The sequence below is a fragment of the Penicillium canariense genome (genome assembly GCF_028826845.1).
Source record: "Penicillium canariense strain IBT 26290 chromosome Unknown utg000004l_segment0_segment0, whole genome shotgun sequence".
In the NCBI taxonomy this organism is placed as follows: domain Eukaryota; kingdom Fungi; phylum Ascomycota; class Eurotiomycetes; order Eurotiales; family Aspergillaceae; genus Penicillium; species Penicillium canariense.
The window spans coordinates 4,585,741-4,598,188 of NW_026622731.1; the positions used below are offsets into that span (position 1 = coordinate 4,585,741).

Genomic DNA, 12,448 nt, shown 5'->3' on the forward strand with positions numbered 1-12,448 from the left:
TATTCAGGACAAAAAGCGGAGATATTGGTATGTTGGGATTTAGAGATACGCCTGTTATATCGCCATTCACTCTAGGAATTAGTAGCTTACTAATAAAGGTGAAGTAACTAACGTAATTCCCGGCCGACCGAGTAACCCGGCCGACCGAGCAACCCCACCCCCTATAGAAATTTTGAACCAAAATATATTAACTAAAACGCATCAATTTAGCTATATCTGACGATTTTTACATTGATTGGTCTTATGGCCAATTCCCCTACACCCACTATACCTTGGTGGTGCCCTGGTTGCTGGCTGGGCTAGTTGAATAGCCTCATCGGCCTGCTCATGCGAAACGACCCGATTAGCTTTAACTAGCTGATTTAGCTGCGTAACTAGCTGTTGACCCTCTTCGACCGATAGGCCTCTTTCGTGAGCTATCTGCCGATTTGATCGTGTGCGTTTTTGGCGTATTTTCTCATTCCCTATGCGTAGATCAGCGTTTTCTTACGTATATATCGTAAGGTTATGAAGCGATATATAGTGGCCTTTAATGATTTGATCTAGAACGGTTTTTGATAGGCTCGGAGGGCTATTTAACCGTTGTTTTAATAGATCTTTAAGTAACGAAGCTGATTTTTTAAGTTAAACGACGGTTCTAGGTATTTTTAGGCTAAAATAGCTATCGCTAGTAGCTAGCTAGCTATTCGGTAGTAACGGTATTTTAAGTAAGATATTAAGCTTCGAAAGCACCCGTTCTGGGTTAATTAGAATAAGACTAGTAGCTACAAAGGCGTTTTAAATAATATTTAGTTAAAAGGCCTCCGTATACGCCCGAGGGTAATTAGCGAGGAAATTAAATTTATCGATATAGTTATATAATACGTAAGCTAGATCGCTTACGAAGCGGCCGTATACGTATTTTAATATAGTAAAACAGCTAACATTAAGCGGTTATAAGAGATACGAACTATACGGAGGCATATAAAGTAGTATTATATTATTTTTAGCGTAGATTCGGTCGAATTAAGGTATAAGATAGCTACTATAGCTATTAAGAATTAATAGCCGATATTTCCTTTTCGTACGTATCGTCGTCGCTAGGATAAAAAGCTTTTATAGCCAATAAAGGCTAATTTCATCGGTTATCTAGCCGTTTAGCGATACCTCGATACGCTAGTCTTTTAGAAGATAAAGCTATTCGTCGAACTAAGAAGCGATAAAGTTTTTATTTTTAAATATTACGTAGGGCGGCAGCGAATAGCCGTTAGCGTTTACTACTTCGACCGTAGTAATCTATTTACGATTACCTAGTTATAAAAGCGATCGCCGACCGTAATATTTAGCTCTTATAACTACTTTTTATATAGCTATAAGACCTATAGCGAAGCCTATCTTATTAAAGTTATAGATATCCCCCGGTTAGATACCTTTCTTATTAATAATACGTCGGACGGTCGTAAACTAGGCTCGTAGTAAGTTTAGGTCTTCGTTTTAGGCGTATTAGTAATCGTAGCGTCGTAAAAAGGCTAAACAAAGCTCGTCTCGTCGGTTAACGAAGCTTAATAGCTAATTCTTGCCTACTGTAGCCGGAGGGTTCTTACTACGCGTAGCTAATAGAATATTAGCTATTTCTCGTATAGTAGACAGCCTAGGCACTACTCTATACGTATCTATAGAGATAACCTACTTAGCAAGCGAATCCTCTTCTAATTAGGTCAATTTATAGCTAGATAGGCATTTATCAACGCGTAGGGGTCGGCCGTCGACGCGGTGTTATAGTGTTGAACGCGGTATTCTATATAGCTTCGCTGCTGCGTTGACAGACTTGATGCGGCCATTTTTGATATCATTAATAGCCAATAAGAACTTGCCCTCTTGGTCAACCAATTTTGACGCGTTTTTGACGCGTTGTGGTGGCATAGTAGGTGGTTGAATTAGGTAGGTGGGTAAAGAAGCATGATTTTGGATGGGGTTGCTCGGTCGGCCGGGAATTACGTTAGACACTGCTCCTTACTAATTTAGAAGTAGCCTTCCGTTCCTCTTTAACAGAGTCACAGTGGATCTAGTCAATAAAAAGAAACCGACAATCTTATAATTGTGCTTAGGTTTGCGGGTTCCGCATCGAGACTCTTTTTTGGTTTCCCTTCTACCAACGCTTTGCACTAGAAGCTAATAGTCAAGTAGGATAGCCCTCAAGAAGTAATTAGTGACTTTGAAAGACTTAACTTCTTCCTCGTTATACCGATAACGATCTAGTCAACGGGCTCTTAAAAGAGCATCTTGCGCGGTTTTTCGATCTAGCGACTGCTAGATAAGCTATTCAATTCATAGCGATTGAAAAATAAGTCTCCTTACGAGTATAGCTATGTTATACTGTATCATAGGCTCTGCCACCTAGCGAGTTAGCTTCCTCGTAGGGTCTTTCTTCTATAGCATTTATTAGATTCTGGTTCCTCGCATAAGCAAAGAGGCTATAATCGACGGGGGGTGAAGCATAATGACACTAGTCACCTTGGACCAGCTTGGGCTCTCTTCCGATGCATACGCAGCCATTGTCTCTAATGTGGATGTTGTTGTGCCTGCACCCTGCTGCAAACAGGTCTTTCTGGGACTCGTATGACAATTTGCAGCCCATTAACGTGAGTCTTCAAAACTTTGGCGCGACTTGCTCTGCTAGCAGGAAGTTCTCTTCACTTCATGTCCTCTGGTTGCGTTACCATGTACGGGGATGAGGTTCTTCCGCCCAAAGATGGCAGCGACGAGTATGTTGGTACGAAATGGGCAGGAGAGAGTTTTCTCAAAAGGATTTCGACGGAAAAGAAACTGCCCCTGTATGTTCATCGACCCGTGGGAGTTTCTAGAGAGAGCAACGGTGGTGTAGATCGATCGAGGTGTAGTACTCCAAGACCTTACCAAAATTATGGGTCGAATCGGCTTACGCCCATCCTTTGAAGGCGTCGCAGGCTCTGTCGACGTCTTACCCCTGAATGAAGTTGTATCCCTTGTCAACAAGACGGCCTTGATAAGCACAGAACGCCAAGACCAACCAAAGGGTAACATGCCACTGGAGGTTGTTCACCACTCAGCAAGACTCAGAGTATTTATGAAAGAACTCTCCCGCCACAGAGGCAAACGACGATCTACGCTAACTCCTAAATTTGCCGATTTTGATGGTTTAGAAAGGTTAAAGTGGCAGGATTTCCGTATTTCATAGCGGCGCAGGAGTTGAGGATGACGTCTGGAGGCGAAGAACTGGTGTCACAGCGTTAAAGGCGTAAAAGGGGTAGAAGGTTGGACTTGGCGTTTTTGGTACTGAACCTTGTTGTTATTTTCATTCATTTTCTGTTATTTCCTGTCACGCTTTATTATTTTCTATTACCTCCTGTTAATCTTTAGTATTTTTTGTTATATTCTATTATGCTCTATTAAATAGAAAAAAAAAAAAAAAAAAAAAAAAAAGATGTTACCCTAAAACTAGTGGTTCCTTTATTAAAACTTATTGCAAATTTCAAACAAGTGATTCTTTTAACTGTATAGAAAAGCCCATTATAATTCCAAATAAACAATTATTTCAACTCTATAAAACCCCATATCTTGACAAACTTTCAGCACCTTTCTTCGCTCATCTAAAGATCAACAGCAAACTTGGTTCGGAGATATCCTCCGTAGTGGTAGAAAAGCCACGGGACAGGTGTAAAGGCCAGAGTGATGAAGCCAAGCACGCTGTTTCCCCATCCCAAACCGAGCTTGTTGTATAGGGGCGCGGCAGTCAGGTCGAGAAAGGCGCCAAAAGGCGAACGAACGAGCAAGTTGGCTGCCATTGCCGACGCTGCAGCCGCAGCTCCGAATGAATCAACAAGGTAAATCTGGCCAGGGATGACGACAAAGAGGGAGCCAAGACCAATAATGGCTGTTCCAATAATGGGCACAAGCCAGTGTGTGTAGTAGTAGGCGCTCCAGCCGTACATGAAGCAGCCTAACGGGGTAATGGGCCCAAACCACTTCATGAGAATGAGACGCTGTTCAGGTGCCGCAACGGCACCACCCTGCTTATGACCGAGAAGCTTGTCGCTAAGCACGAAGAAGAGGACGAGTCCGCTAAACATGCCAATGCCCAGACCAAGGTATGCAAGACCGGAAATGCCTTCGTCGAAGCCGTAGACGCCGTGGAAGACGGCCGGGAACGTAGTAAAGAGGAGGAAGATGATACCAAACATGAGACCCGTATAGAGGGAGATAAACAGAACAATGGGCGAGAAGATGAGCAGCTTAAGGGGGCGAACGATGGCGCGCAGCAGCATCTGCTTGGTAGTAAGGTTGGAAACGCGGGCGGCCACAAGATCCGGGTTGCCTGTTTCCTTTCGCAGCTGTTCCACCTTTCTGCTCAAAAGGATCGTAGCATTTGTCTCGCTCATGATAGCAAACGTAGCAGCAGTAATTATACCAGACTTTTCCCGGATTGGCTGAAATTCTTTGTCACGAATTATAAAGGGTACATACCAAGATAAGAATAATTCTAAACGTCCAGCGCCAGCCGAGGTACTGAGACACGAAGCCTCCAATAAGGGGTCCAAGGATCTATTTCAAGTATAAGCAAGCGAAAAATAAACGCTAATTAAGACAACCTACCGGTCCGAGGATAGGACCCATAGTGAAAAGAGCCATAGCCTTGCCTCGCTTCTCCTGCACAGTAACGTCGGCAACGGTACCGCCACCAATACTCATCGGACCAGAGGCGGCGCTGCCAGCGATGAATCGGAAAACGAGAAACATTGCCGTATCGGTGCTAAAGGCGCATCCAAAGGTAAAGGCGAGGTAGACGACGTTGCAAAAGTTGTAGACGACCAGGCGGCCGTAGAGTTCGGACAGAGGGGCGAGGATTAGAGGGCCAATAGCGAAGCCAAGCACGTAGAGACTGACGGTCATAGTTTCGAGGGTGTTATCGGTGACGCCAAATTCGTCTGCTAGTTCCTTTGCCCCCGGCGCAAACATTGTCGCGGCGAGGTTTCTGTGTGTCTGTCAGTTTACGTTTTCCATCAAGGGCTATCATTATTTTCGAGAGTACATACGCTGTCAAGGTGAAAATACTGACAATAGCCACGTGAATGTTTTTGCGAGACGCGGGCCAGTTGAGCGGGTTAGCAGGGTCATCGGGGCCATCCCAATCGACTACGTTGGGGTCTTTGAGCTCGATACGCTTGCTGAGGTCGGTATAGTCAACGCCAGCTTCGATCTTGGAGTCGGTTTTGTTGGATACTGCCATAGCCAACATGTCGTTGATGTTGCGCGGCTATGTGCTTATTTCGTTGTTTGAATAGGGAACAAAGAAGCGTTTGGCTATAGTGTCACGCAGGTAGAAAACATTTAAGTAGGGCGATGCACTATGGTATGTTATTTTACTTTTACATCCCCTTTACTCTTGACTCAGTTGGATGCGGCTGTTACATCGTTCTCCGACCCCGTATCTCCTTTTCGGATCCGCCAAACAATCTGCCCCCAGCCCAAAACAACAAATATTGGCCGATATTTCCATTGTTACCTATCAGCAGGGGCCAGGATGCCCAAATTATAAAAGAAGATTAGCGTAACCTTGCGCCGTGGTGGCTGCTACCAGCCCGCGCACAGAAGCGCTATAGTGCGGGTCATCGGAGCGGAACAGCGGAGCGGAGAACCGGAGCGGCGTATCGGGGGGCACGATCGGGAAACCCGGCCAAAACGCCTCTGTGCCTTACACTGCGATACGATTAGTCTGGATTATTGGATTTTATCTTTTTATTCCATGCCCTGGCATTGATCCAGCCTTGTTTTGAGTATCGGCCTACTTTCATTTTTGGAGATATTTTCCTTCTGTTTTCTTTACGCTACCCCGGTTCTACATATATTGTGAAACATCCAACACTTTATTCCTCGCACGCTATAGGCTACTTGAGTTCGTCCTTCTTCACGCTTACCTCACTTCGCTATACTCTCCTCTTGGCCCGACGCCATATTATATTACCACACACAACAAGTAGACCCAATAGGCACAGCCTGATGTGGCCTTAGTGGCCATTTCTTTTCGCACGCAGCCAAAACGTAGCATCTTATGCAAGCTACAAGCGCCCTCCTCGCAACTCGCTTTAACCGACACGCTCGTTTGGCGACAAATGACAAAGCATCGCATCCCGACCTGACCTAATCCGCAACCTCCATTCCAGCCGATCGCAGATAGCCAGACTTTGATACGTAGCTTCTACTGAAACGAGGCAGGACCTCGCGCCTTAATGTCGACAGACACGTTTGAGCCCGGCGACGACGGCGACTCGCCGCTCCCGGTATGGGGGCCAGGCAAAACCGCCATTGGGAGAGCGCGGCTGCCATCCAGTCGCCGAAGGGACAGAGTCCAGCTATCCTGCGATCTCTGCCGCAGGAGAAAGTGAGTCCTCCCGTATGACCCGAGCAACGTGCTTCGTTCGCACCCGGCTTTGCCCACCCCGCCCATCCACGCCTAGTTTCGCTTCTCCTCACGCTGACAGGTCTTGCCCGCTAGGCTGCGCTGTGACCGGCAGCAACCGTGTGCAACTTGCACGCAGAGAGGACTCGGCTTGTCCTGCGCGTACAGGCCCAGCCCCCAAGCGCTGGGAGACGGCACCGTGCAGCCTGTTCGCCCCGTGGCTACTGTGCAGGACCGCATCAAGCAGCTCGAGGACCTGGTGGTCGACCTTATGCAAAAGATGTCAGCGGCGAATGTGCCACCGCTAGCTTCGTCGTCTAACCCGTCTCCCAGCGCCAACACGCCACTGGCCACGCCGGCGGCAGACGGTGCCCACCAAGTCAACTCGCCAGACTTGGATCACGGCAGCATGCGGCTGACAAAATCCGGGGCAAGCTATGTCCACGGAACGCATTGGGCGGCCGTGTTGGATGGCATCGCGGAGCTCAAAGATCACTTTGACAGGGACGACGAGGCGCGTCCGCGTCCGCATCCCCTCGGCACTGCGCAGCCACCGCAGGTAAACCTCAGCGGGCCGCAACTTATACACGGCTTTACAAAGGTCGCTACCAGAGACGAGATATTGGCGTCGATACCGCCTCGCCATATTGTGGACAGGCTGGTCTCGCGGTATTTCAATTCGTTTGAAATGTCGCCAGGTAAGCAAAAGTAACCCGCCATGTAGATCAGAAGGCTTAGACTGCGAACTTCATACAGCTGTATTGCATAGTGTTCAATTCTTGCGGGAAGTATGTTGCCATGCTGATCTTGTATTATTGCTTAGAAGCAGCAGATTCTAACTGATAAATTTTAGTACCGCGAATTCTGGACAGATACCTCGGAAACACCAATCATTTGGATAGGTCTCTTGTTCAGCATCATGTGCCTCGCAACCTTGTTTGAGCAGTTTCAGCAAGGTCCACAGGATCAGGTTCCTGGAACGCCTTCCAAAAACGAACTCCAAGACATGGTGAGCAATTTCAGGCTCCGCATCGTGCAATGTCTTATCCTCGGAGACTACACCAAAGGGGGCGTGTATGTGTTAGAGACCCTCTTGCTATACATGGCCGTCGAACTATTTCTTCGAAGAGACGCCGAGATTGGCATCTGGATCCTTCTCGGCATCATTGTCCAGCTGTCCATGCACATGGGCTACCACCGGGACCCGAAGAACTTTCGCGGCATCTCTCCCTTTGACGGCGAGATGCGCAAGCGAGTCTGGGCCACACTGTTGGAGGTGCAACTGGGCATCTCGATGCAAATGGGCCTTCCGCGGCTGATTGCGCAGTGGCAGACCAACACCACGGAGCCCTCCAACTTGCAGGACACCGACTTCAACAAGGACACAGTCAGCATGCCTGCGTCGCGGCCAGAAACAGATCTTACGCCCATGGTCTTTCGCATCGTCAAAGCTAGGATGATGACAGCCATTGGCTACATTTGGGACTTTGCCGCCGACACGAGAGCATGCAGTCGTGAGGAAACGGAACGCATGGAAAAGAACCTCCAAGACGCGCGCGCCTCGATTCCCGAGTGTCTCCAGTGGCGGTCCATGGCAGACTGCATCATGGACTCGCCGCACGTCATCATGCAAAAGATTTGCCTCGAAATCATGTTTTACCGCGCCAAGCTCGTCCTCCACCGCAAATACCTGCACCTCTCGCAGTCCAACGCCGACTACCACCAATCCCAGATGGCATGCCTCAACGCAGCGCTAAAGCTGCTCGCGTACCAGCAAATGCTCGAGGAAGAGACGCAGCCGTTCTGCCAATTGCACCACGAGCGGTGGAAGGTGTCTTCGCTTGTCAATCACGATTTTCTGCTAGCGACCAGCGTTCTCTGTCTCTATCTGAAGCAGTCGGCGGGCGATACCAATGCGCAAGCAGAGTCCCCGACTGCGCACGACATTCGCACGGCTCTGAACCAGGCATATGGCATTTGGCTGCAGTCAAGCGATACCTCGCGAGAGGCGTGGAAGGCAGCGAAAGCTCTGAGCATTGTCTTGTCGCAGCCAGGACCTGGCAATGTGCGCCACGATGAGCAGCCGCTCTCCTCTTTAGATGTACGGGGCGATTATTTTGAACGTAGGTTTTCACTCTCCTCTACTATGTCAATCTTTGGCTATGAAGCGTCTTTAGCATCTGTACTAACACTGGCCTACACAGAATTTGGTCTTCAGTTCCCTCCGCTAGACGGCTCTGTTCTGATGGACTGGCCCTTTGCGAACAACGACGCTATATACACTGCTGGCATCCAGGCTACGCCGCAAAATCTCGGCTGGTCAATGACGGGTAGTAAGTAAGCCATCTTACTCTCCGGCAACCTTAACTAACAATGAACAGTTGGTGGGGATGCTATGTACTTGGAGCAGTAGAAGCACACTTATGCAGAATGGTGCCTTGTAAAGGCCATATTTTACCAAGCGAAAAATTCAGATTTATTCTATTCATTTCCAGATTTATGCCTATTTTAATTTTTACTCGATTCTAATATTTCTTCCATTTATTTTCAGTCTAGCGTGCCCCCTCTAGCATTTGCTGCGCCGTTGTGCCAACCCAAGCTCATCCTGTCTCGAAAGAGCATCTGAAACGAATGCGCTCTTGCCGACAAAAGACCATGATTGCCAGCATTTTGGCCATTTCTTTGTAAAAGAATATACTGGGTCATTTTGGATTCAAATATGCAGGAGGCCGGCTCGGGCTGTCTTGGTCCCTGTACATTGCCGCCGGCCGCTTCCCCTCTCAAAGATTCGGGAAGCCCTATCAAAGATTCAATAGGTTGAAATGCATCCAAAAGCAGCTGAACAGCTAGCAGGTTCTTGCCGTACCGCTCGTATGCTGACGAGAGGTCTCCTAGACGAAGCCGCTCGCTTTTGCTCACCGCGGCCGTAGCGTTGCGGCCAAGCGGCGTTTCGTCCTCTCGGCCGGGAAAACTTTCAAACTGCGTCAATACTAGCGTCAAGAGATTTTCTAGCTGCAAGTAGCAGCTCAAAAGCAGCAGAATGGTGGGTGTATCCGTGGACGAACCGTCTTCTCGCGTCACGCTCCTTTGATCAGAGGGCGACGGCATAGGGTATTGACGGTGGCTGTGCGACTCATATATGTCTCGAGGCCAAATCTCTGCTGAATCTTTGCGTGCTGGTCGCTGGAAATAATAAAGCAACCTTTCAAACGCGTTGGCCAGGGACAAGACTGACCCCACGGGATATTCCGATAAGTCAACCTGACTCTCTTGTGATGCCCAGCGGCCCTTTGCTAGCGTATCCAACGTGCTCTGAATGTCGGCAATGAGCTTTAATATTTGCTGCACCATGAGCGCTGGCGTACTCGAATCGCACGATTCCGACGCGGTGGAAGGCGGGTTGTGCACTGCAGAAGAAGCTGTCGTGGAGGAAGCAAGACGTGCCACGGCGCCATCATGGCCCTTTTCTGGCCTATTGGCCGAGGGCTGCGGAGACTGCAACAAATCTATATAGTGACGAGAACCCATCTCCATCCATTCGGGTACTAAGCTTTCTGCATTGCTCTCTGTGAACAACGTAGAGCTCTGCGGGAACATGTCCGGGTTAGACGTTGTGTCCGTCAAGGAGCCGTCTTGGTATCCCCATAGCCAGAACGGTGAGTCTGCACTAGGTGGTGAAGATGACTGTAATGTTCGTCGCGCTTGCTCGGGGATAGCTTTGCAAAAGTCGCTTGCTGAATACGCAATCTGCCTTGGCCCGCTGGCATCTTGTGCACTGCCGCGGCTCATCGTCCGATCCCTGTGCAGCGAGAGAGCATCTGAGCTTTTGAGAACGGCAGCGATCGCAGGCTGTGCGGATAGAAGAGGTGACTATGTCTGGATATCATGGTGCTTGATGGCACTTGATGGGCACTTGATGGTGTTCTAGACATCCAATATCTTTATCAGGCTGCAGCCGTGGCGCCCTGTGCCGTTTTGCTGAGTCTTGTCCAGGACGTCCAATATCATTGTTAGGGCTTCTGCTATGTATATTTCTCTTCAGATACAGTATCACCCTGCTCGGAAAATAATATGTAACCGGGCCAGACTTCTGGTACTGACAGGCGGTGGTCCGATCCCACAGAATTTTCCGCCTCGTTGCAACTCCGACAGAAGCGTCGTTGACTAGTTACCTAGAGGACCCGGGATATTGTCGGTGCAGATACCAAATGGGTTAAACTTTGGGGAAGGATCTAGGTGAATAATTTGCAAAGCTAGCCCAAATGCCTGGCCATTGGGACATAACCACGGGAAGGATATCCCCGGTATCCCTTGTAAGCCTCAATCTAGATCTATGCAGGCGGGGGGAAACGTGTCCGCAGTAAAGTGGTCGTTGCCCTAGGCGTAGCGCTACCCGGCCGTCCATTGCCTTCACTCATCGAATCGGAGGGCTTGGTGCAGTGTTGGAAACACATCATTCCTTAGATACCCTGCCCGCTATGTCAAGCAGCATTGGTGCTTTTGGAATCCTTGTCACCTAGTGTATCATCTAGCACAGATAACTGAGTAAATAACGTGGTTAAGGCTGAGCAAAAGCGGCGAGAGGGTGAGCACTAGAACGGAAGGAGGGCGCCAAGAATTGCCAGACATTATCCGGTATATATGCAGGCAAGAGAGATATTTACATTCCCGATTGGATGCAATGTTAGAGGCAATGTTTGAAGTCTGACGTGGATCAAACTGTTCACCCTAAACCTCTCACATTCATTGGCACCAACGTGTCTCCGGTCATTCGGTATTTAGGTAGCCATCCAATTCACCAGTCTATGTGATATGGATATGCCACCCTAAAAACTCAAGCTATCACCAAGTCCGCCTCGTCTTGGTCCACTTCCGAACAAACTCCTGCTTGTCTTGAACACCAAGCCCAACACGCTTCACTCGGCCCAGACGAGCTAGCGCCTCGCCCACCTGGTCCAGCAGCGCCTTCTCGCCAGCCGTTACCTCCCCATCTGCAACATCCTCGTCCAGGGTGTCGAGATAGTTCGTGTGGAAGGTCGACTTGCGAGTCGACCGAGCGGGCGGCATGTCGATCGCACTGCGCCCACTCAGAACACACTCGGCGATGCGCACCCGGATGCAATGCGTGGGGCGACTCAGGAGCGTCCACAGGAAGCTAATGTAGCTGCCCGGGAGCGGGGTCACCACGTCCATCGGTGTGTACTTCAGGCTGACGGGGAAGATCTTGGTCGTGGAGGGGACGCGCAGCAGCGAGTGACTCAGGGGCAAGATCCCCCGGCTGTTGGTCGTCGTGCACTCCGGGAAGATGACAATAGCCCGGCTGGGGTATTTCTCCAGCAGAGTGGCCACATCCACCAGCTTTGTATTCGGGTCGGGGCCAGTCGAAGGTTGCGCGAAGGCGCGCAGGATGGCCTGGAGGAGAGAGATATGCTCGACCTGCCGCGTATTGGGGTAGGATGCCGTGAAGACTGGGTCGAAGATGGCGGCCAAGTAGACGGCGTCAATCGGGGAGGTGAACGAGGACGCGATGACCGAGCCGGGCTGTGGCAGACGGGCTTCTTGTTGTTTGGAAAGCGACCTAGAAGACGAATTGTCAGCATCCACCAGCCGCTGTCAGATTTGGAGCACGAGACGGACCCTTTCTTCACTCCATCCACTTGCAGGTCAATCCACCAGATGCTGGGGACGCCTAGGATGCACCATAGGGCGGTTTTCTTCCCCAAAGAGCCGATGGGGAGCCATTGTAGGATCAAGAAATATGTCAAAGTGACGAATAGGAACAATGGTAAGCGAAAGCAAAAGAGGAACACCCGGAGGGGTCCTTGTAGGCCGAGCGGCTCGCCTGGAATAGGGAGGAAGGGCGCGATGCCCGAGCCTGGGGACAATGGTTAGCCGGATAGAAGCATGGCCGCAGCATACCAGTTGACTTGCCTCGATCCCGGAACTGAGAAAACTTCTCCATTGCAGCATTCACACTGGCAGGAGGGGAGACGGCGGTTGCTTCGAATTTCTGGGGCCTTTGCATGTGAGACG

General features: G+C 49.6%; 4 protein-coding genes across 4 annotated transcripts; 1 reads left to right on the forward strand and 3 right to left on the reverse strand.

Moving 5' to 3' along the window:
- Positions 1 to 3,608: 3,608 nt before the first annotated feature.
- N7482_007912 (MFS transporter) lies at positions 3,609 to 5,254 on the reverse strand (the record flags this gene model as incomplete). The annotated part of the gene is made up of 4 exons (XM_056690036.1): positions 3,609 to 4,445; positions 4,483 to 4,560; positions 4,612 to 4,990; positions 5,052 to 5,254. 4 exons carry the CDS (start codon positions 5,252 to 5,254, stop codon positions 3,609 to 3,611), a joined length of 1,497 nt encoding a protein of 498 aa, XP_056542465.1.
- A 991-nt stretch (positions 5,255 to 6,245) lies between these two features.
- N7482_007913 (Zn(II)2Cys6 transcription factor) lies at positions 6,246 to 8,828 on the forward strand (the record flags this gene model as incomplete). The annotated part of the gene is made up of 6 exons (XM_056690037.1): positions 6,246 to 6,397; positions 6,512 to 7,113; positions 7,172 to 7,203; positions 7,269 to 8,538; positions 8,620 to 8,748; positions 8,797 to 8,828. The coding sequence occupies 6 exons, from the start codon at positions 6,246 to 6,248 to the stop codon at positions 8,826 to 8,828; spliced, it is 2,217 nt and encodes a 738-aa protein (XP_056542466.1).
- A 134-nt stretch (positions 8,829 to 8,962) lies between these two features.
- Positions 8,963 to 10,204, reverse strand: N7482_007914 (uncharacterized protein; the record flags this gene model as incomplete). Its single annotated transcript, XM_056690038.1, has 1 exon — positions 8,963 to 10,204. One exon carries the CDS (start codon positions 10,202 to 10,204, stop codon positions 8,963 to 8,965), a length of 1,242 nt encoding a protein of 413 aa, XP_056542467.1.
- Positions 10,205 to 11,257: 1,053 nt separating this feature from the next.
- On the reverse strand, positions 11,258 to 12,440 carry N7482_007915 (lysophosphatidic acid acyltransferase LOA1; the record flags this gene model as incomplete). Its single annotated transcript, XM_056690039.1, has 3 exons — positions 11,258 to 11,993; positions 12,053 to 12,290; positions 12,335 to 12,440. 3 exons carry the CDS (start codon positions 12,438 to 12,440, stop codon positions 11,258 to 11,260), a joined length of 1,080 nt encoding a protein of 359 aa, XP_056542468.1.
- Positions 12,441 to 12,448: the final 8 nt, after the last annotated feature.